General features: G+C 41.1%; 2 protein-coding genes across 10 annotated transcripts in view; one reads left to right on the forward strand and one right to left on the reverse strand.

The window, feature by feature from the left end:
- ADNP (activity dependent neuroprotector homeobox) overlaps positions 1-7,815 on the forward strand; it is a 29,590-nt gene extending 21,775 nt beyond the window's left edge. For all 9 annotated transcript variants that reach the window (XM_065645399.1, XM_065645397.1, XM_065645403.1 and 6 more), the window contains 3 exons: positions 489-601; positions 1,831-1,923; positions 3,651-7,815. In XM_065645399.1, the coding sequence (XP_065501471.1) occupies positions 489-601; positions 1,831-1,923; positions 3,651-6,776 (3,332 nt within the window). In that variant the 3' untranslated portion in view covers positions 6,777-7,815. The remainder of the gene's footprint in view (positions 1-488; positions 602-1,830; positions 1,924-3,650) is intronic.
- Positions 1-24,484, reverse strand: part of BCAS4 (breast carcinoma amplified sequence 4) — a 54,618-nt gene that overhangs the window by 5,819 nt on the left and 24,315 nt on the right. The window contains exon 4 of the mRNA XM_065645407.1: positions 10,940-11,014. Within this exon, the coding sequence (XP_065501479.1) occupies positions 10,940-11,014 (75 nt within the window). The remainder of the gene's footprint in view (positions 1-10,939; positions 11,015-24,484) is intronic.

Raw genomic sequence — 24,484 nt, forward strand, 5'->3', positions numbered from 1 at the left:
TATTGATTTCTTATCCTACCTACATCTGAATGCAAGAAGCGTCTTTCTCACTGAAGAGATACTATTAAATGTATTACAAGACTGACACAAACCTCGAAGCTCACCTTACCGATTTTTCAAATCAGTTAGGGTATCTACGCACAAAAGATACATTTTTAAGTAATTCGGCATAGGGGGTAAATTTCATGTAAATACAAACGCTTTAACAACCAGTTATTTCCAGATGCAGCTGATTAGTTCTGCAATAGTTGTTACACCAGTTTGTTGGGTTTTCAAGTGCTCTCTTAAGTTTGTCAATATCTGGCTTTATGGCCTCATTTAAGAACAAATCAGACAGAAAATGTGGTAGTTTCTTAGTTAATGGTACAGCTCTGATACTGAGTTATATGGGTAAAATGAGACAGAAAATTAGTAATAATTAAAAGTGCAATGCTATCAGACAAAACATGTTTGACTTAAACCTTTTCTCTTACTTTCTTTTTCAATAGAAACTATGTTCCAACTCCCTGTCAACAACCTTGGCAGTTTAAGAAAGGCCCGGAAAACTGTGAAAAAAATACTTAGTGACATTGGTTTGGAATACTGTAAAGAGCATATAGAAGTAAGTATCGTACCTCCCAAGTGGTGTAGTTAAAATGCTCCAAAGTTAGTGGCACTGTGAGGTCTTTGGTGTATGACTTTTTTTTTAATTTTTTTTAAATCTGCTTCACAAAATGTTAAGTTTTTACTGTTAATTTTGAAGGAATCCTCTGTATCCTGTTCCCACCCCGTACTCCTCCGTTCTCCTCAGTTTCTGAGAATGATTCTGGGATTCCATTTGCTACCCCTTCATTGCTTTTAAGTGCTACACAAAGTAGGACTTAATGACTTGAGCTAAAATGTACCTGTAAACACTTTTTAGAAGTTAAAGAATCACTTGTGTACCTGTGTTAGTTCCTAGAAGGGAAGAGTATTTGTGCTGCTCTTCTGGACACACTTCATAACTATCATCCCAAAGCAGAGCTTTGTCTCCTGAACATTAACTTCTGTCCTGTGAATTCACACATTTTAGAGTACTCAGCAAATAATGAGCTGTTTGCTTCAGCTTTCCTGTTTCTGTCTCTTTAAAGAGCATTTAAAGAAGATGCATAAAAGAAAGAATTGCCAGTCCTTTCTGCGTGGAAAATTTGTGGAGCAAGTGTTAATTTTTAAGAGCAAAATTCTGAACTGAGATGATGTTACTTTCAGTATTCATTTCAGTGGAAATACTGGTTTTGAGTCCTTATGTGCTGTGGTCTTATGCCAAAGGTGAAATGCCGAAGTACTTCATATGATTATTTTTTAATAGCAATTGGGCTTCTTGGACATCGTACATGTGGTCAAACTTTTAAAACTTGGTTCTGAATTCCTGTGTGAAATTAAAGTAAGAAAAACGCCAAACCAATCAAACACACACGCCCCCAAAAGAAAACAAACCCCACCACTCAACCCAACATCAGAGTTATAGTAAAGCATCTGTATGATATTAAATGTCTAGCACTAGCCCGGGAATACTTTTCTCCATGTCTGCTTTTGAAAATGGGTCAGGTATGTAATTACAGTCTTGGATTAATTAGGAGGATGAGTATTGAAGATAGTTCTTCAGGTGTTTCTTGATGTTGAGGCTATTCACAACTCGTCACCTCCGAAGAGGTACATCTAAAATACTCGCAGTTCCTTGGGTTAAGTATATCCACTGTTTGCCAGCCGCACCTGAGAGGGCTGCACGGACGCTCACAAGAGTTGCTTAAGGGAGTAGCTGCTCCTTGGTTTTGATTCTCTGTGCTCTCTTCCCATCTTCCCCTTCTCCAGGATTTTAAGCAGTTTGAACCTAATGACTTTTATTTGAAAAACACTACATGGGAAGATGTAGGATTGTGGGACCCATCGCTTACAAAAAATCAGGTTGGTAACGGTTTATGTTGACATGTCTCGTTCTGAAGGTGGTTCATACTAAAGGGCATTTCACAAATATGCCAAGAGCTTTTTCTGCAGTTTTGCCCATTGATCTTCATTTGTCATCAGTTTAAGGGACAGCAAAAAGCCACGCTGCCTTTTTTTTTTTTAAGGAGTAATAATCCTGGTCTTTATCGTAGTAGCATGGATAACCAAATACTGGAGAACTGATTGCTCAAGAAATCTTTCTTACTCACCCTTTGAAAACTGCATATTAGGATCCCATCTTTTTTTAAGCTTAGCACAACTTCACTGTCCTTCCAGTCAAAACATCAACAATTTTTTGCAGTTTGTGACGAGCTTTTTTTACCCTTCCTTGAAAGTTTCATTATCTCTCTTCTTCATTTCAGATAAAGTTCAAATGAACATATCTAACTGCTGCTCCCTCCACTATTGTTGCAGCTCTGTCTGCCACATCTGAAGATTCTCATAATCTATATCTGAGATTTGGTTTAGGCATACGTAGTTCTATACAGTAGAATTAAGTTACACTGCAGCTCTTACTTTTTAGATGTTTCTGAGTCAGTAATAAAGGAAGTTTGAATTGAACTAGAAGTGGAGGGAGGAACAAATACTTGATTCTGATTAAACACATTTAAGGCAAGTCCTGTGCACAGCACATTTTTTTTCTAGTTAATTCCAGAATAAAAACTGTAATATAAGAGGAGACACAGCTTTGCTTTAGTTTGTTTTGGTGTATCTTGTCTCCAGCCTACCAGATGTGTGAGGCCTCAGCAGGTGGACAGCAGCAGATATTCCTACTTACTTATGCAGAGGAGAGTCCAACTCTCCAGCTACTTCAAATGATCGATGTGTAGGTTGATGCACAAGACTTGTTTTGATACTTGTGATGAATGTTTGTAACTATTTGAATTTCATGTCTTATCTCATCTGAAATGCCAGATTACTTGTGGTTATCTCTAAGGCAAATGTAACTGTAGTTTTTCTTACAACAATTGACAAGAACTGCATCAGCAACATGTTAAATATAACAAAGGGTGCAGGGAAACTGCGAGTGTGGAATTTCCAAATAACTTTTGTTTTTTTTCTGATTGAAGATTGTTTTCAAAATCAGGTTTGTGCTTTGATCAGAAGGAAAAGGCATGGTGGCTTTAAGGGCTTGTGTGGCCTTAGTACAGGACTTGGAAAGCTGAAATCCATTGGTTCACCAAAAATAAGTTTTGAAGAGCATCTTTTATACTAAAGTTTGTAATGGATTTAGACACTGAAATAGCTGAAGTTATATATCCACCTTCCATCTATAAATGCTTGGCAGATTTTGATGGGAAGTAATTCATGTCTTCTGGATATGTTCTCATACTACTCAGTCATGCTTGCCCCCTGGAAATAAGCTTACAGTGAATTTTTTCATGCAGCTCAGCTACAGGGAATGAGGCTTTTATTGACTGGTGGAGAAAGATGTTGATGATTTAGCCTTGCATGCTAAGTTTACAGTTAAATTCTTGAGGGACCTCTAAACTGGCACTCGCCACATCACGCGTGTGTTCAGATGATAAACTTTTTAGGGTCTGATCTGCATCAAAAATTGGAGAGAAGAAATTAAAGGTCTGAGACTAGTGCAGTGGGTTGTGAGACTTCAAAAACATTATTGTTTAGAGAAGATCATGGATGGTGTTTTTCTAAAATTGGCTTTTCAATATGTTCTTTGTTTTAAGGACTATCGGACAAAGCCCTTTTGCTGCAGTGCATGTCCATTTTCCTCGAAGTTCTTTTCAGCATACAAAAGCCACTTCCGGAATGTTCATAGCGAAGACTTTGAAAATAGGATTCTCCTTAATTGTCCTTACTGTACTTTCAATGCGGACAAAAAGACTTTGGAAACGCACATTAAAATATTTCATGCTCCAAATGCCAATACACCGAGTGGAGGCATCAGCACTTTTAAAGATAAAAACAAACATGAGAGCCTTAAACCCAAGCAGGCTGACAGTGTAGAACAAGCTGTTTATTACTGTAAGAAGTGCACTTACCGAGATCCTCTGTATGAAATAGTTAGAAAGCACATTTACAGGGAACATTTTCAGCACGTTGCTGCTCCTTACATAGCGAAGGGAGGGGAAAAGTCACTCAATGGTGCAGTTCCGTTAAGTTCCAGTGCCCGAGAGGAGGGTAGTATTCACTGCAAACGATGCCTTTTTATGCCGAAATCATACGAAGCTTTAGTACAGCATGTTATCGAAGACCACGAACGTATAGGATATCAGGTAACAGCAATGATAGGTCACACTAACGTAGTGGTTCCAAGATCTAAACCTTTGATGCTAATAACTCCAAAACCACAGGATAAAAAGCCCATGGGACTCCCTCAGAGGATGGGTCCCCTGTCCCCTGGAAGCGTTCGATCTCTTTCGTCACAACAGATGATGAACAGACTCACTATACCAAAGCCTACATTAAATTCCACAGGAATGATGTCAAACGTTCACCTACAACAAAACAATTACGGAGTCAAGTCGGTACCTCCAAGTTACGTTGGCCAGCCAGGAGGAAGGCTCAGCTTAAGCGGTAACGCAGCGGTTTCTATTCCACAGCAATCGCAATCAATGAAACAGTTTTCAGGCAATGGAAGGCCGTACACTCTTGGAGGGGAGCAGAGATCACAGGCCTCAGCAAGATTCTCTCTTCAGTCTGCCAACTCATCTTCTCTTTCATCAGCTCAGCTGAAGCAGACGTCATTATCTCAGTCGCAGGCAGCTTCAAGAGTATTAGGTCAGTCTGGCTCGAAATCTGTAGCTGCTACAGGTCCTTCCACTGTCAATACGTCATCCACACAGAAGTGGAAAATCTGTACAATCTGTAATGAGCTGTTTCCTGAGAATGTGTATAGCGTCCACTTTGAAAAGGAGCACAAGGCTGAAAAGGTGCCTGCAGTAGCTAACTATATAATGAAAATACACAATTTCACTAGTAAATGTCTATACTGTAACCGCTACTTACCCACTGATACATTGCTTAATCATATGTTAATACATGGTCTGTCTTGTCCATATTGCCGTTCAACTTTCAATGATGTTGAAAAGATGGCTGCTCATATGCGAATGGTTCATGTTGATGAAGAAATGGGACCTAAGACTGATTCCACTCTAACCTTTGATTTGACATTGCAGCAGGGTAGTCACACGAATATACATCTCCTTGTAACCACCTACAACTTGAGAGATGCTCCTGCTGAATCTGTAGCTTACCATGCTCAGAATACTCCCCCAGTTCCTCCAAAACCACAGCCGAAAATCCAGGAGAAGTCTGATGTACCTGTCAAAAGTTCTCCGCAAGCAGCAGTTCCCTACAAAAAAGACGTGGGGAAAACTCTCTGTCCTCTGTGCTTTTCAATCCTAAAAGGACCCATCTCTGATGCACTTGCACATCATCTACGGGAGAGGCATCAAGTAATTCAGACAGTTCATCCAGTTGAGAAGAAGCTGACCTACAAATGCATCCATTGCCTTGGTGTGTACACCAGCAACATGACGGCCTCCACCATCACGCTGCACCTCGTGCACTGCAGAGGGGTTGGGAAGACTCAGAACGGGCAGGACAAAGGTACCTCGGTGTCTCGGCTGGGTCAGTCTCCAGCTGTAGCACCTGTAAAACGTACTTATGAACACATGGAATTCTCGCTAATGAAGAAAAGGAAAATGGATGATGACGACTCCCCCTCTGCCTTTGAGGAGAGGCCTGAAGAACCTGTCGTTCTAGCATTGGACCCCAAGGGTCATGAAGATGATTCCTATGAAGCCAGGAAAACATTTCTTACAAAGTATTTTAATAAGCAACCATATCCCACTAGGAGAGAGATTGAAAAGCTGGCTGCCAGTTTGTGGCTATGGAAATCTGATATTGCATCTCATTTTAGTAACAAAAGGAAGAAATGTGTTCGAGATTGTGAAAAATACAAACCTGGTGTGCTGCTTGGTTTCAATATGAAAGAGTTAAACAAGGTTAAACATGAAATGGATTTTGATGCAGAATGGCTGTTTGAAAACCACGACGAAAAGAATTCCAGAGTCAATGTTAGTAAGACTGTTGATAAAAAAATAAGCTTAGAAAAAGACGATGAAAGTTCCTCAGACAGCTATGAAAATATAGAAGAGGAATACAATGAAAGCGGCAGTCCATTTGGTCAGTGTGTTCCTGACATCGGTGGGAAAACCTCTTCTGAGAGCATAGCAGAGAACGCAGAGCACAGCATATCCAAGGAAATCATTGAAGAAAATACGTCACAGTCTCCAGAGAAGCCAGATCAAAAACCAGAGGAAAGCTCTAAATATGAAGAGATTATTTCTGCTGAAGAACCAACAAAGCTGGTAGGAGATGTCTCAGATAGCGAAGGTGATCAAGATGATCAAGATGATGCTGTTGAATGGAAAGATGGAGCTTCACAGTCTGAGAGTGGGCCTGGTTCTCAGCAGGTTTCTGATTTTGAGGATAACGCGTTGGAAGTAAAACCAGAAGCGTGGACAGATGAATCCTCCCAAAGTGAAGATGCTGGTAGCAGTAAACCGACTGTTGAGACAAAAGGGGGTGGATCTGAAAGTGATGAAGAACAGTCAAAGTGGAAGAATCGTTCCTATGGAAAAGTAGAAGAGTTTTGGTCTAAAGACCAGTCGCAATGGAAAAACGCATCCGAGATGGAGGAGAGCTTGTCGAACCAGCAGATGGAATGGCAGAACAGCACAATCGACAGCGAGGACGGAGAGCAGTTTGACAGTGTGGGTGCCGGCGTGGCGGAGCCGATGCACAGCAGCCTAACTGGTGTGGAGCTGAGCAGCCAGCAAGCGTGAGCCGCGCGGTGCGGAAGCATCAGGAACATGATCCCATCTCCTGCTGTCTGAACACCTTCATTTCAGTGTGACCGCGAAGCTTCATGGCTGCCTGGTACTGCCTGGTACTGTCTTAGTGCGAGGGCGTGGGTGGGCGGTTGTGGCCGCTCTGCCCGTGGTTATCTGAGGATGCTCTTGGTGAATCTGGCTTGAGAAATACCTGCTGGGCTGAGCACAGTAACTTAATGTGAAAATGGATAAGCTGGTGGCTCCAGAATGCACAGAGAAAAGCAGAGGTTTATTTTATCTGCATTTTCAACATTTATTTCACTCTTGTACATGTTCAGTTGTATGTCTTTTTAAACATTACCCTTTTTCACATGGTAGTGTAGGGCCAACCATCCAAGCTACCAGTTCAACGTGTATAGTAGACTATGGGGAAATTGATTTTTTTTCATGTATCATTCTGAATAGTTGAAATGTATATTTGTACAGTCTTTTAGACCTATTCAAGTGAAGCTTATGAAATTGTTCTTGTGTACCCATCATAGATTTGTTTCTCTTTTTTAGTGTTGCCCTGCTGTGTAATAAATGCTGTATCTAGTTTACCTAGCAAAAGCTTGAAACTGCTATAGTAAGAATTTTGACAAACTTAGTTTTTGCACATAACCTTGTACAATCTCAAAACAGAGGCCAGCAACATAAAAAATATATCTGGACTCTATTGTATTATAGAATTTTCTTGTTCTGAATATCCTTGGCATTACAACCGATGACAAACGTATTTCAGAGCCATTTTCTGAAATCTTTTAAGCTAAAAAAACAAAAATCACATGCAAGAAACAAGTTTGCAGCTACTAATTTTGACACCTTTTAGACCTGTATAAAAGTGTATTGTGTTCAAGCAGCACACTGAAACAAAAGTGCTGTGTTTTGGATATTTAGTTTTATCTTTAGTTAACACCAACAAGGTGTTGTATTCATTTATACCATCTAATATATGACACACTGTTGTAGTATGTATAATTTTGTGATCTTTATTTCCCTTTGTATTCTTCATTTAAGCATCTAAATAAATTGCTGTATTGTGCTTAATGTAAATATTTGCTTTATTACATGCAAGTGCTGCATTCCTGTTTGGTAAATCCCACCTTGCTACTACATTCATTCCTTTTTTTTTTTTTTTTCCCCAAGTGCTCCACAGCTCTGCTGGGACATGTATGTTTGGTACTTTCTTACTGAATAGACTGATCTCTTTCAAGGATATTGAAAATCTACAAAATGTAGATTTGGCTGAATTTGTCTTTACTATTTAGCATTCTAAACCACTAATTTATAAATAGGATTGTAGTGATTTAAAGGTAATCTAATCGTGATGAGAACAAAACTATTCTTAATTAGAGTGATGAGTTTGATTTAGGCATATGTGTCATAAATATCAGGGTACCTACTTTTTTCGTACTTCACAGGAGCTAAATTGACCTGTGAAATTTTCATTAATGTTGTAAAGGAGGAAATAGTTCTGTGTTCTTTGACATTTTAAACAGCAAAACCATTTCACAGAGATCTTGAGAAAACATTTCAATATCCTCGTAGCAGTGCTGGGTCAGTATGAACTGCGGTTACCGCTGTTCTAACGCCCAGGCCTCTGTGAGCCAGCGATGGGAGTCATGGTCTGCAAGCAGCTTGTGCTGCTGCTGCTCTTTGCAATGAGCATTTCTGGGATTTGTTGAACTAATTATGTGTGTGAAGCGATGACTGAAAACAGTGACCTTCAGGTGAGGATGGCTTAGGATTGTCTTGTTCCTTTCCCCTCACAGAAGGGGTTTGTACTAACATTCTGCTGTTTGGACTCGGAGGAGTAGAAGTTGGACTGGCTCCCAGTTGTGTGCTCAAGTGGTAGAATATACATTTGAAGAACAATACAGGAAAAATACTTTTGACATTTCCATCAGTAAAAGAGCTCCCTGCACTTCTCTGCCTTAAAAGAAAACCTGAGCCTCAACTCATTTTGTTAGCAGGTTTTCCAAAGTTTTTTATTGAAAATGACTTTTCAGTAAATCAGGTGAGAGTTTGTTAACTATCACTTACAGATCTCAATGGGTTGCTGATCTCTTTCCCAACACAACCAGGCACTCAAAGTCCTAGAAAAGGTTATTCTTTGCTAAGAAAACTTGGTTATGTTCCTTTTTCCCTCTGCAGGAGGCTACTGTCTGAAAACTTAAGACATTTCAGGATTTGTTTTGTGTCATTTCATCTGGGCTTTAAGGGATTTTATAAATGCGTTTTTAAGAAACTTTTACAAAAAAAAGGCAAAACAACAAGAAAAAATAGCTGAATAAGACAACCACCTTTATCTGTTAAGTAATGAAATAAAAAATTGGGTATCTTACGAATTTGCATCATATTTGTCTCAAGATCTAGCAAGGCTACTTTACCATTAGTGAACTCCAGTAAGGCTATGAAATGTGAACTCTTTGAAAGTGCTTCATTTACCAGAAAATTCCGTGATAGGAAATAGCATTTTATATAGTGACTAGGTTAAAGGTCTTGCACAAAAATAGTCACACTAAAGTCACACTTATCTCAGCACTTTCTTTTGGGTCCTGTGACTTAACCCTTTACTGACACAGGAGATCTGCTCAATCAAAACCTTTACATGATATTGCAGAAATATCTGCATTGAAGTTTTATTTCACAAGCTCTTAATCTCACTGAAAGTTCAAGTGCCATTTACCACTGCCATCCTCTGCTTGGCAGTAACATTTCTGTAGCAACAACTTGCCAATAATATTTGACCCTTTGACATGTATTTTCAAGGCAGAAACCTGAATATTCACCCAGTATTTTGATCAGAAAGCTCTACCATTCTAACCACCAAGAAATCAGTAGGTTTCAAATATCTGCTAATACAGTTCCAGTGAACAGTTTAGCATTTTGTAATACATATATTTCATACACTGCTATGGTATTAAAACAAGTTTATTTCAATTTTTATCAGAACCAAAAGATTTCAGGAATATGTTGTGTGTACTGTCTCTTCACTTCTCTAAATAAATAAGCTGATATTTGGATGAACAGGTTGGTATAACTAAGAGTATTTTGTTCCTTTCATAACTAATTTGCCTCTGCAGCTCATTTGTAATAATCCGTTACAGTAACCTGCATTGCAGGGGCAGAGACACTGACTGGGTTTGTCTTCTATTGCTTTATATTTTAATTCAACTTTATCTTTCATCATCAGTCCCACTAATAAATATGAAAAGGTTGAGTTCATTTATTTCTGCATCAGAGAAGCGCTGGTCTCCATGGTTACTCAAAGCCATGTAGCTTTACTTTCACCATAAGCTTTTTTTTTTTTCCCATTACAGAATTTGCATTGGATCCTCCATCTTGAGTCTTTCCACAGGTAAAACAAGAGCATTTCTTTCTATTTCTCCATATTTTACTGTATGCAAACCCAATCATCTAAAAATCGTATAACCTTCTCTGCCTAATGTTTCTTATCCAGAGAACTGAGTGGTTTTTATTTACCTAGACCTATTTTGTAGTCATTATGAAAAAAAAAAAAAGGCTACAGGTTGGGAGAGGAACTGTGCTACTCCTGGTCCTGGTTAAATCGCTTCATTACAAAATTGCACAGTCAAAGGTCCAGAACAGCTTTGCAGAAAGTTTATTTGTACCATTCAAGTTATGTTACACAACAGCTTTTAAAACCCTACGTTGAGTTTGAAATCGAGTGCTGGAAGCTTCAGCCATGTGCAGTTCATTGAGTTTTAAAATTCTGACATTGATTTCATGTTCTTTTGTAAAATCTGAAGGTTTAGGAAGTTGGCGGTATTAGCTCATCACCTAACAGTTTTTACATGCTATACGAGAGCACTCACCAACCTCCTGATCATTTTAAGTATAAACATGAAGGTAAACAAAGTGAGGTTTTGCACATTTTCTTCATTATTAAGTGAGTGCAAACTACTGCCATCAATTCTTAGAATAAATGTTCCAGCCTCGTACAGCAACAATACGATCAGAAAATTTAGCTTCCCTTAGAGATGCCAGCCAAAGACCTGAAATGTAACACTTCTTCCTAAGGTCATAAAGCACGAACCGTTAAGAATAAACTCAGGCAGCCTTTCCTAAAAACCTCTTGATAGTAAAAAATTAATTACTTTGATACTTAGTACCTACATAGTTGATGGGAAAAGTCTTCGGTGGAGTTTTGGCAGGTCATAGGAGCATGGTGCTGATGGAGGATGTCTCTGAAACAAGAACAGGATAGAAATTAATCCTAAAGAAAAGGAGACAATTCTTAAAGGGTTGACATGGGGGTGGGAGAGGAATCAGCATCTCAGAACTGAAGTTACTTTCCAATACAAGATAACTGGCTCTGTAAACAGTGCTGACAATGGGAAGTTGTTTACTTTCGCACCTGATTCTACAGACTTTGCAATCATCTTAGCTGGATTAATACTGAACAGATAAAAATAGAGTAGAACACAGGGGAAATTAGTTTTAAAGCACAGAAAAATGCAAATGAATTAACAGCACTGGAAAATACTGACTACATAAGAAATATAGAAAAGGATTTGGTTTTGCTTCTGGGGTTTTTAAGTATTCAAATAATTGATTAATCCTGAATTCAGGAGATAAATTAATTTTTCTGTAGTGCAACAATTCAAACCTCTAGCTAAAATCAGTCTCAATGGAAAATGAAGAGCCTGGCCTTGCCATAAAGCTAATGGTCTTCAGGCTTGAAACATATTTCCAAAGAATAGTTTGCTATTTAGATGTAATCCTCACATTTATTTGTATTTAACTCTCATTCATGTGCTTCTGCTGTGCATCTGATTACAAACATTTCTTGATAGTGTCCACTGTTAATTCTTTGGAATATATATTGTCTCTCCATATACATCCAGGCACAATTTAAGTAAGTATTCATTTATATAATGACCAAGGTGCCATTGGGAGAATGAACGGGGGCTCTGCTGACAAACTCTCCATTTCCACATCTGGAGATCAGCCCGTGTTCACAGAGGAGGCGCTTCCCCGCTGTTCGAATCTTTGCTATGGGGGAGAAACACAGTGATAATCATCGACAGATGCACGGGGGTTGGAAGTTTTTATGTGCAGACCCAAACAAAAGGAGATAGGCTCCTTTTAGTGGGCAGAGTACTAGAAATTTTAATGTAAAATGTAAGTTTTTTCAACTAAGGTTGAAAATCAACAGTCACAACCGCTGAGGATAGACAAGATGAAAAATCCGAGTTGATCGTGTAAGAACTGCTAGTGACGAGGTTCACCTCTGCAAAATAAAAAGGAGAAAAAACCCCAACCAAAAGCAGCTGTAAAGACAGCCAGCTGTAATGATTCACCATGGAATAATACATTTTCTGTATTTTCCGTAAAATAAAAGTGGAGAGAAAGAAAAGTTTAAAATCACTTGCGTTTTCAAAGAAACATAATCTGCCCTTCATTTCTAGAGCAATATTGCCAGTGGTCATACCCAGAGAAAAGGCAGGAATAGTGTTTCGAGTGACAGTAATCAATTTAACAGGCTGGCTGACCGTCTGTTTGCAGAAAGCCCTGATCAGCACAGTCAGACTGAACTAAGGACTTAAGCCTCAAACTAACTTTAAAAGTAGACTCCGGCTGTCCCATAGCTCAAGAAACCCCTGTTCCACTCTGATTTGCAACCGGTTATTTTAGAACTGCTTATTCTTAGAACTTACTATCCAGAATTCCTCCAAATAGTTGATGCCATAATTTGCTTTGATGAATAATACCTTATAACTTATATAGTACTACAGGTGTTAAGGTTCATAGATAGATATACTTAGTCCCTTCTGACCTGCAGGCTCTCTGTTTTCTGTATACCCCACACACAGGGAATTCTATTGGGTGACTTGTGTAACTGGGCCATAAATACTTAGAAAAGCGACTCCTCCTGTTTTACATCTACCCACACCAAACTTGGATCAAGGAACACTCTTGTCACCAGCTTATGTTAAAGGAATGACTTCAGTCTTCATTGTCTCAAAGGATAGTAAAGGAGAGGCAAAGGTGCCAATCCACACAACCTGACAGTATTTTGTGAGAACAGGCTGAGGAAAGCTTTCTGTCACTGGGGCACAAGTGCCACCCAGGTTAAAGGACAAGGGCATAAGGAATCTGTGCTGTGCACATCACACAGCCCAAAGATGAAATAATTCCTTTGTGGTCAGGCTGCTGTGAAACTTCAAGGAAAAATGATCTGGTTGCCTGCTAAGGAAGAGGGGGGAGGAGGGGAAGGAAACGGCTTGAAATTCCAAAGCCTATTAAAGTCATCAAAAGAGAAAGGTTCAAGTAGTAACAAATAGCTGTTCACCTCTAGATCGCTGGATTCATGGCTGGCACAATCTAATAAAGGCCAGCTGATGGCCCTTAGGAAGGCGGCGCTCTCATTAAGACGGCATCCATACCGTAACAACGACCACCGCTGGCACCGACTGCAGCCCTGGCTCGCTGAAGGCCAAGTCCCAGTAAAACTAAACTGGGTTTATGTCTAATCCAGGCTCTAAAGGCCTCAGGCAAGGTTCTGGCATTCTGCTGGCCTCTGTGAGCCCCTATGGCACCTCTTCAGTTCAAATACATAAATCCTTATTTCTCCGCTTGTCTCTTAGGTCAGGCTTGAGACAGCCCAGCATAGTGTGTCAAGTTTACATTGTACCTGGGAAACACAAGCTGGAAACAGATCTCTGCTGAGATGCCCCATATGCCTTTATTCTTTCTCCCAATCTTGGAAACTATTAATTACCTTAAAGATCCAACAATGAGTGAATAAACCGAGGAAACAAAGATTAAAGACACTATAGAGGAATTTAGCATTTGAAAGGCAGTATAACATGTTAGATGAAGCTAGATCCGATAGCAGGAACAAAAGGATTAAAGCATTTGAGAGAGCTTTTGAATAATAAAGTATACACTACAACTCTGCACTTGCACGCAAATAAAAGACACGGCATGTAGAATCATGCCTGAAAGATTAAAATTTCTGGTGGCAGCTTTAGAGACTTCAGTCACTTGCATGTTAACAGGCAGCCAAGTTATCCAGGGAGACAGGTCGCATGACATCATAATATCTAAGGCACTAAAAGCCCCCTCAAGATATACAGTATGGAGCCCCTAAGAGCCAGGGCCCCGGCTGATAAAGCAAAATACGGCAGAGCGGTGAGAAAATGACCCATTTAAGAGCATAGTGGTTACTCTGACAACTGCAACCCAGCATCAGAACAGCAAAGCTGGGTCAAAAGGTGATCCCTTCCAGGTTGTATCACACCCAGGAAACAGCTTAATGCACAGACTGTCAGATTCTACCTTCTGTTGAACAAAACTAAACACTGGGCTGAATGTGTCTGCTTGCTCAGTTTTGTTTCACACCAGGCTGAAGTCGGCCTGCACACACAGCAACGTTACATTTAAGACAATTGCTCTAAGAATTGCTGATGGGACACGGAAAATTGTTTCCCTTCTATCCAAGTATCTACAAGATGGTCCAGAAATCCACTTTGGTCCTACTTTTATAGTGCAGATGTGAGGCATCTACCCCTCAGGGACCATAAGCCCAGCCCAGACAGACAATTTATCCATCTATCCCTGGGCATTCTCTTTGCCAACAGCCTCCCAAGCAGACAGGGCAGCAGCCCCTCCCGTGCAATGTAACAAACCCCCCGTGGGAAGCAGCCGGCACACGCAGGGCTCTCGGTGGGCAGGGGCACTGGCACAGCCACTGCGTGCCCCAGGAGAACGGTTCGGCATCATTAGCGGGATTTCTGAACCTGTTCCAAACAGCATGTTTATCCAGGCTATTTGCAGTGTGCCTGACCGTTACAGCTAAAACACTGAGCTATTTTCACTGACAGCAAAAATAATAGATTACTTGAGAAAAGGAGGAGGGTTATTATTTCACACAGAAAAAAAGAAGTTAACCTTCCACATGCTGCATCTCTGGAAACTTGGCTGGTAATGGGAACATTCTTACTCTGACAGCAATCATTTCAGATCCACCAAAAAAGTCTCCTCTAAGGCTACCGAATTTAAAGCCTTGGTAGTTCAACTTAGACGTATTTACAATAATTGTCCTGGGGTAGTTACCCCTCTGAACGGAGCTCCTCATCAATTCTGCTCCTTCAAAGCAGGGAAAGGAGCAATAATAAAATATTTCGTCCATGCTGCTGGACTGTGGTGATGACTTTACCTTGAGTACTAATGATGTTTCCACAGCTCCTGAAACCATTTACTTTACATCTGCTGCCTACCACCTGAAGCAGCACTAAAAGGCATTTCCCTTGACACCAATAAATATATTTGCTCCTGTTAGTTGCAGTGAAAGACCACTGAGCTTTCTGGAGTGGATCAGCACTGCTGCAGATATCCAAAGAAAACAGAAGAGCAGTTCTCCACAGGAACCTGCAACAGCAATTTGAACTCTGCTATGAAAGATAAAAGGGGATTCTTGGCTATCTAGTAATAAATGTTTTTCAGATACGGTCATTCTCGCAAGTATTAATACCTAGGCTGTAGAAATCAAAACAAGGCAAACCCAGAAACCTGTTTCTTTGGCAGCTCCAAAACCAAACAAACATTCTCACTTTTTTTTCCAGCAAAACTTAAAAAACGATGATTTGGATTCCTCTCAGTCTTAATTTTTAATATAGTTCTATACAACGGTGGTAAAATAACTTTCATTTCTACTAAAAAAAAAAAAATAAGGTTCAACATTAAAAACTTGCTTACTAAAACCCGATCAACTTGAACTTTTCCAACCAGCCTTCTTTGGATTGCTGCCAGCCCATCCAGCACAGTGCCAGCGGACTCTTGTGAGACATTTTGGGGGAAAAGTATGAATTACAGAACCAAAGTGTTCTTCACACATCAGCTCTGATGCTGAGCACAACCAACCCACATGATCTTCTCTGTTAAACACTTGCTATATACCAAGGAAGTAATTTAATAAGGATGTTTTTAAAAGAGAATAAGGGGCCTCATGTCCACTCCTGCCACATCAGACAGACCTCTCTTGCTTAGGCTGGCGTTCGCGGTAATTCTTGTCTCACGTTTGTGGGGCTGCCAATCCCGCTGTGCCAAGGCAAACGGAACTCAGCCCTTCTATAGCATGTGCTGGGTAAACGTGCCACTGAAGATGTAACACAGCACATCACCTACACAACTGGGAAGAAACAAGCAGTCTTAAGGCTTATCCTTCACTGACATAACTTCTCAGAAGCTTCTCAAAGGTGTTTAACCAGAGTCAAGGAACTGCCTTTTAATTAGCAACTTAGAAGTAAGACGGAAAAAGGAAGATGAATCCTAACAACAGCCTTGCAAACTAGTTGAACACTACTACACCTCGGGAAACCAAGGCACAGGTTGCGCGGTGTGTCCTCACAGTCAGCAAGTCACGGCAGAGCCCAGATTTAAATCGGGACTGACAGGGGATTTCTAGCACAGCCTGCGGCACTGGTTTAAAACTTCACCGCCTACGGCTGTCCTCCCCGGTCCTCCCCCAGAGGCTGTTTTTCTCTTGGGCAGCAGAAGGATGTGCGTCACCACCCAAGAGCCATCCCAGCTCAGTCTGGCACACCACCTTAAATCACCCATGCAGGCAGGTTTGTACTAAGGTGCCAAAGCTATTAATTGCAAAAGCCAGAGTATGGCTGTAAGCTCTCCTCTTCAGGCCAGTAGTAGCTTCTGTCCTGAGGCAAACATAGTAATGTCAAACCACTCCAATTTTCAGAACACAGGCTTCAGAGCCCAATTTTTGCTTATGTCCCACCATACTTTACCCAGTATGACTTGCAAGAGTTGGATTCCGTTCTCAACTTCACACGCACAACATCTTTACCTTCTCAGTAAGGTAAAGAAATCTAACAGTCACTCTGTAAGCCCAGAATGTGACTGGATGAGGAGCACAAACTGCACAATTTTCTTCCTGAGCAAATACAAAAGCCTTTTCTGACTCTGGTACCTGTCATGAGCTGGAGTCAGCTGAGCTGGACATCCGACCTCACCTGCAGCACCAACAAAAGCTTCCAGTGACAACCTCTGTAAATGGACTCTACAGAATTCCTGAAGAGCACCTCATCTTTCCCTTTTCCTTCAATCTGCAGGATTTCTGGGAAAGCTTTCCAGATGACTATTGACTCTTGCATCAATTTTCTTAACTCTGATTGACCAGCAGACAGGGGTGGGGGGAGGAAGTTCTTCCTATGGTGGTCTGTTACTAGTCACCTAATCAGAGGACAATATAAAGTTTGAGGCATGCTGTTTCCAAACAGAAGGCAGTCATATCACTTTCTAGTATTATATATTGGTCTCAAAAGCATGGTAAATAGGTCACAGACTGACCGGGCGGGTTTCATTCTCAAACAGCTTATGAAGTAAATAATACACAACAAAAATGGGAAATTTACCTATTAGAATCCAACTCATCCCCTCATCTGGTTGCTTTGTAACTCAGAAGTCACACACCTTATCCTTCTTAGCGCGATCATATTATCATCATGGCATAAATCATAAGCTCTTCCTTCCTGTTGTTCTAAACATTTTGTACAAGCACTTCAGAGCAAGGCCAATTCCATGCAAGCTCCAGAAAGCATCACGTATAGACTTTTGGCTGAGATTAGCCATTAATGACAGCCTTTCACTTATGACTTATGATTAGAATCTCTTCAAGGGAAGGATAAATCAGGCTTCCTTTTGTGAAGTACAGTGCCATGAAAACATGTAAAAACTGTCTATAAATAGTAATGAGATGCATAAAGTCAAGAGAATTTAGAAAAGGCACAGGAGAAAAAAAACCACAACATCCCCTTTTTTTCCCCCTCAGTCTCTTTGGCAAAGAGCTATTCAACAGTTGTAATAATGATCACCGCACGCATCAATAATCTTGCTGAAGCCACAGGAAAGTACAGTTTATTAGCTGTTCAGGAAGGAAACAGAAACACACGGATGCAGCAGCTCTGCCAAGAGAGTGTGGGATGCAGAAGAGACGTGACAGCTTTGAAGAGTCTCACTGCAAACTCTGTTCTCTCTAAGTGTATATACTCTTAAGTTTTTGTGCTCAGGCATGTTATCCAGCAGGCTTTCTTCTCTTCAGTGATGGATCTAGTTTCTCACTAATATAATCAGTTTCCTGATCTACTGTTGCCAGAAGGAGCATGTCCTTTAAAAAGACAAGTCTGGATTTGTTTTGTTGTTGCCATTTGTGACAGGTCTGATAGTCTGTGTCTACCAGGCTTCCTAAGGCAGACCGCCCTGGCTTCCGCACTCTCAGTCTCTCAATTTATTTCTAAATAACAAGCAGTAATATGTTTGGGGCTTCTCCTCGTGTATTAATCTTCAGGAAAGCCAAAAGGGAATAGGAGTGAAAGAAAGAATGAGACAAACTAAGATACATAATAACAATGATACCTAGCACTTCTATCTGTAGGAGCACAAAGGACAGAAACTGGCCATTTGACCTTCACAATATCCTTCTAACACAAGTATTCTCATTTTACTAGTAAGATAACTCTGTGCATTCTTTGCAGTGGTTTTTACTGCAGCCCAGGTCTCTGTCTAGTGGCACAATCTAAGGAAGTGCATAAGACAGGGGCAGATCCAACCAGGGACTACTACAGTGACCTGGTTAATAAAAAACCAAAAACACACAAGAAAACCCCACCATGGGACCAGATGGATGCATTTGAGGATGCTAAAATTGCTGGTTCACGTCATTGTGAGGCTGCTGTCAGTCATCTTAAAGGTCAGGGCAATCAGAGGAGGTTCTTGATGACAGGACAAAAGCCAAATGTCACGCTTAACTTCAAGAATGCCAAGGAGGAAGATACAGGAATCTACAGGATGTTCGGCCTAACCTCAGTCCCAACGAAAATATGGAGCAAATCATTCTGGATTCAATTTCCAGCACTTCAAAGAAAATGAGGTGATTGAAAAGAGTCAGCATAGATCGAATAAGGGCAAACAATGGTTAGCCAACCTAATTAACAGCCAGCTAGAAAGCACCTTGACAGAAAAAGTACTGACGGTCCTCAGATACACGAAGCTGAACCTGAGTCAGCTCTGGCAGGAATGAAAGTACCAGCACACTTGGATCGGTACAGGCACAGCCAACGGACCCACGGATGTCATCACTTCTATTTTGCTGCGAGACTGAGTCTGGAGTGCTGTGCCTGGTTTTGGGCTCCCCAGTTCATGGAGGATTTACTGGACTGACATACTTGGAGCAAGTCCAACAGAGCACAATCAAGTTGCTCAGGGCTGGAGCACACACATTATGAGAGGCTGAGACAGCCAGTTTCTTCAGCCTGGAGAAGTGCAATTTAGTTGATGTCTTCAACTACCTAATGAGTGAAGACAGAACTACTTAGAGAGAAAACAGAGCTGGACTCCACTCAGAACTGTATAGCAAAAAAAATACAGGCAATGGATGTAAGTTATGGAAAGAGAAATATCAATCACACATAAGGAAAAAAAAAATCTAGGTGATGATGTAGTCAAAGACTGGAATAGGTTCCTGTAAAATCTCCCGTCTTGGAGATGTTCAAATCTGGCCAGGACAAGACCCTGAGCAGCCTAACCTAACTTCACTTGGCCCTGCTTTCAGGAGAGAGATGGACCTGATGGCCTCCAAAAGTTCTAACTCCTGTTATTCAGTGATTCTAACTGAGGCGCAGAGGCAAGAAATTACTTTAATTCTACCTGTGGTCTTAATCATGTTAACCCTAAGCTTTAAAGTCAGCATTTCTGGGCTATTTATTCCATTCCCTAACTGCTGGGGAATCCCCACGTGGTATTAGGATTAGGTAGGTTTTGGTTAAGTAGGTTTTCTGCCTTCTTGCACAAGTTAAATTATAAATGTTAAAAAATGCAGTGCTGCACTCACATTATGCAGTGGCACTCCTAGCAAAATGTGCAAAGTCCAAGTCTGCTGCTACGTCTGCTGCTCAATACTCAAAATGAATTTATTCATTATTCGCTAATGTATCACTTGCTGGCAGACTCAGGCCAGTTCCCAAGGGATTGAGAGTTATATCCACAAACCTTCAAAGCAGGTGTTAGCTTTTCCACAAAGGTGCTAAAATGAATGGCTAGGGAGGCTCAACTAGGCATCTTAGCCTGGCTTTCGGTCTTTCTGAAATGAGTTAAGGCACAAACAGCAGACTCCAAGGCTGTCTGTCCTAGAGCAGTTTTTATTTTATCAATGCAGTGTCTGAGTCAAGCACATACAATACCAGAATAGTAATAGCCTCAAATTATAGGTCCCTTTGCAAATCAACTCATACCAACGCATTTTCTCATCTAAGACATTTGAACATTTGGAGGCTCTTGCACATGGAACAACAGCAAAGGTCCCCAAGGAACAACTCAAACTGATTTCACTTTCTGGAAGAATACCACAGACAAAAATAAACAAAAATAATACCATCCATCTGAAGCATGAGGCAGCATTATATTCAGGAAGGAGTCTGCAATTATAATGGGAATCAGATAAGGCTAATAACAAAATAGGTTGACCAAACAGACATGACAAAGCACAAGGAGTTCACACACCTTTCCTTTACTCGGTAAAAGATTCACTCCAAGTCAACAGCAGTAGCCAAGTCAAGGAAAATCCTGCTTCCCAAGCTGCCTTGCTGTTTCAGTGTTACCATAATACAAAACAACCTTCTAACTCCTCCTCAGAGACTATGAACAAGCAAACAGGCTGTGTGGATGTGAGACACAAGTGAGCTCATGCTCATACCAGAAAGACATTTAGATGTAGCCTGAGTGACTCTAAAGAGCCTTTACAGTTTCTGTACTTTGGTTTGATTATCTGTAAAATAGGGGCAATGAAGCAGTATGAAACATCATACACAAACTCATCAATTTTATTACATTAGGTCCAGCAGCACTGCGGGAATGGATGAGGCTGTCAGAACAACCCATTGCAATTTATGCCTGCTGTCTCCTCTCCACCTGCAACGCATCTCACTACAGAACTGAGCTTCAGCTTCCTGGAGACTTCTTCAGCACTAGACAACTATTGGGTCATGGTGACAGGCTGAACAAACTCAGCTCTCTCAGCCTCTCTTCACTGATCAAGTTCTACAGCCCAAGCATCTTCCTCACCTTCCCATGAGCTAAATCAAGTTTATCAATATCTTTCTTATACTGGCACCCCCAAAATTAGGTGTGGTGCTCCAGACAAAGTCTAAGGAATGTCCGTTTAAAAGAACAATCACTTCCTTTAATCTACTGGTCATGTTTCTTTTGATACTGTCCAGTCATCTGTTGGCCTTCATTGGTGGCACACTGCTAATTCGTGCTTAGCCAATAACCTAAAAAGATTCCTGGGTCTTTTTCAGCAGAGCTGCTCTCCACCCAGTTGATCCTCAGCCTGTACCATGGCAGGGTGTTAACTCATCTCAGCTGCAGGATTTGCTGCTTGTCCTTGTTGAATTTTATAAGATTCACGTGAGCACATTCCTCTGGCCAGCTGACGTCCTCAGAAAGGCAGCCCTGTTCTGGAGCACACCTCTTAGTTCACTGTGGTCCACAAACTTGAGGAGGGTCCATTCTGCCTCCTCCTCCAGGTCACTGATAAAGATATTAGGCAACTGTCTGACTACACCTATAACTGGCCTCCAGGTCAAGTACGAACCACTAACAACTACCCTTCGAGTGGAATGCTCTAATCAGTTTTTTTCACCCATCTAGGTCATAACATCCCTATTTAGATACAAGGATGCTGTGGGTGTCTTTATCAAAAGAATTCCTACAGACAAGGTACATGATATCAAACTGCTCTCCCCTTATCCACAGTCACATCATAGTCATATTATTCCTGACAAATTCACAGTAAGAACAAACTTAACATTCCTAATAGAGAAACGGTGCTAGAAAAAGTATTCATAAAGGAGAAGTACTAAAACAGACAGATGCTAGTCCTGCTGTATTTCCATGTAAGGCAATGGGAACTGAAAGCACATAGCACCTTAGATGATCCAGCAGATGCCAGAAATGTGGCAAAAACTGGAAGCATTAGATTTAGCCTGGCAAAATATACAGAATTCTGATGCTCATTGGGAAGGCCTTCAGACAGAGAGGCTGACCCACCCACATAGGAGATGAAAAATTACATTCATTTTCCAAGAGTAATACAGCAGGAAACAAAGATCAATGAGGGTGGGCTTATATGTCAGCCTCTAGTCAGCGGCTATGATGCTGCTCTACAGTAGTACAAGTAGAAATCTGTCCACAAATACAGGCATAGCCAGTGTGCCTGCACTGTCAAATCAAAGCTCAGTAACTCATCTCGAGCTGAGACCAACAGCTGATGCTTGGAGTACAAAACCAGGCTAAGTATGCCGTGCTCCTGCCTGGAATGCTCTCCTAACCTACAGGAATTTGCAGCATACAGGGTCCTGGAAATAGGTAACTTTGCTAAATTACTTTGTCTGATCAAATTTAACATACACAAATCTTCTTTCATTTACAACTGCAACAGTGGGTTCCAAACTTCATTGATATATTGCAGGAAAAAAACTCCTTTAGTTCATTTTGAGTCTATTTCTTCATAATAACTTCTACCTACTGTCTCATGCAATTTTAGATTTCAAAGAACTCTAGTGCATTCCTCTCCAGTGTGGAAAAGAGAAAACTAAAATAATTGTCTGCTTGGCTGTTTCCCAAAGGAACGTGGTCCCAAATTCCCATTCTAGATTCCTTTTCTAGTTCTACTGCAATAGGACCAGAACTTCAGTCTGTAAAGACGAAGCCACAGATTTAGAATGGCACAAGGTTTTTATTTACTTTCTTCGCACTTTTGCTAATAATTCTTAACATTCTATTTTCTTTCTTGCCTGCTGTGCTGAAAGTTTTCATGAGGCCATCTATAATTACTTCATGATCTCTTTCTTTAGTGAGAAATGCTGGTTCAGAGACCAATACCATACACATAAGGCTCACTCGCATCACCCCCATTTGCATCACGTTATATTTATTGACATTTCATTTTGGCTACAAGTTTTTCCACTCAGTCTCTCAATGTTGCAAGGCCTGTCTACAGCTCACTGCAGTTGGCATTCACTTCTGTGATCTCAAAATAACCATGTCAACAAGCTTTACTATCTCATTGTATGCCTCATTTTCTAAATTATTGGTGAACACTGAACAGCATGCTAGAGATACAGCTAGCACCTGAAAGACTTCTTCCCAAGCCCTTTGCTCAGGAGCAGATAAAATCTTTGAGATCCCAACAGAATGAAGAAGACAGCGTTACACTTGTACACTTTGCGGGCCCATCATGGAACATATGTAAATAGTGACTTTTAGCAGCCAGACATGAGCACAGCCACACTGCTTAAGTGGGAGGAGAAACAGCCCAAAATAAAAATAGAATAATAGTCCCACCACTGATACAAGCCTCCATTTCTTCTTCCTATAAAAAGAAATATAATTTTGTCTTAGTAACAACTAACACAAAAAATTGTTGTTATAGTCTGGAAATTAGTGCAATAGTTTCATTTTACAATTCCATATCGTCCTGCTACAGGGGGCACTCTGGAAATGAAAGAGTTAAGTGGGAATGGGGGGCAGAGGGGTGTTGCATGGATTAACCAAACTTTTCTGGAAGAGACACTATCAGGGAACAGTTCTCCTTCAGTAGGTAAAGTTGTGTCAACTAACAGGGAATAAATCAGTCTGTGTGGACTATGGCAAGGCGAGGCAAGGGACCTGGCTCACCAGTGTGTGGGTGCTGCGGAAGGGCTGGAGAACAGGCAGGGGGAGCCCAGTTCAGCTGAACCGAACCCAGCTAAACCCGGCTGGGGTGACTCCAGCTGAGCAGAGCCCAGCCCAGCTGCCGGGGTGACTGGCTGGTGCGTGCACACACACACACACATTTCTGCAGACTGTTTTGCATTTTTGTTCTTGGCAAACCAGAGCAGCTTGGGAAATATTTGCAGGTCTGGCTGTTTAAGCAGGAGCAGCCTAGCAAGGAGCACGCAACAATCACCCGAGATTGGCTCGCAGCTTTACTGCTGCCGGAGGAAGAAAATCATTTCCATAATAACTGTTTTGCAGCATACCAGCTATGCTTTCTATAGCATTTTGCCACCCAGCTGAATTACAAAAAAACAAGGGTAAACATGCTATTTTCATACCTTTTTTCTTACCCAAGCCATACTGACACACAGGCTCTGCGACAAAATGAATGCTACTGAAGCCCAAAAATATCTGCACAGAATATAAATATATTATGAAATAGCTTTTAAACTCTGCCCTAAAGCACTTTCTGATTGGCTGCCAATGATGTCACACATCCATAAAGTCCAATAAAACGCCTGGGTTAACAAGTCCCATTTCTGTGCATGAGCTTCACACAGCAGGAGCACAGACTCCCCCAGGACAGGTGGGGGGTTAACCACACCCTCGGGTTAACCATACCCTTGGGTTAACCATACCCTCGGGTTAACCATACCCTTGAGTTAACCATACCCCCGGGTTAACCATACCCTTGAGTTAACCACACCGTTGGCCCGGTGGTTAAAATCCTGCACCTCCCCACGAAGCTGCATTGCTGTCTGTGCTTGCGGACTGATCTAAACCGTACTTAACTAAGCGCTGTTTACTTTGGAGAAAAGCCTTCCTAAAGGATACAGTCAATCACTGTCAGTTTTTAGGTATTAAAAATGTATATTCGG

The sequence above is a fragment of the Caloenas nicobarica genome, chromosome 15 (assembly GCF_036013445.1).
Source record: "Caloenas nicobarica isolate bCalNic1 chromosome 15, bCalNic1.hap1, whole genome shotgun sequence".
Classification (NCBI taxonomy): Eukaryota; Metazoa; Chordata; class Aves; order Columbiformes; family Columbidae; genus Caloenas; species Caloenas nicobarica.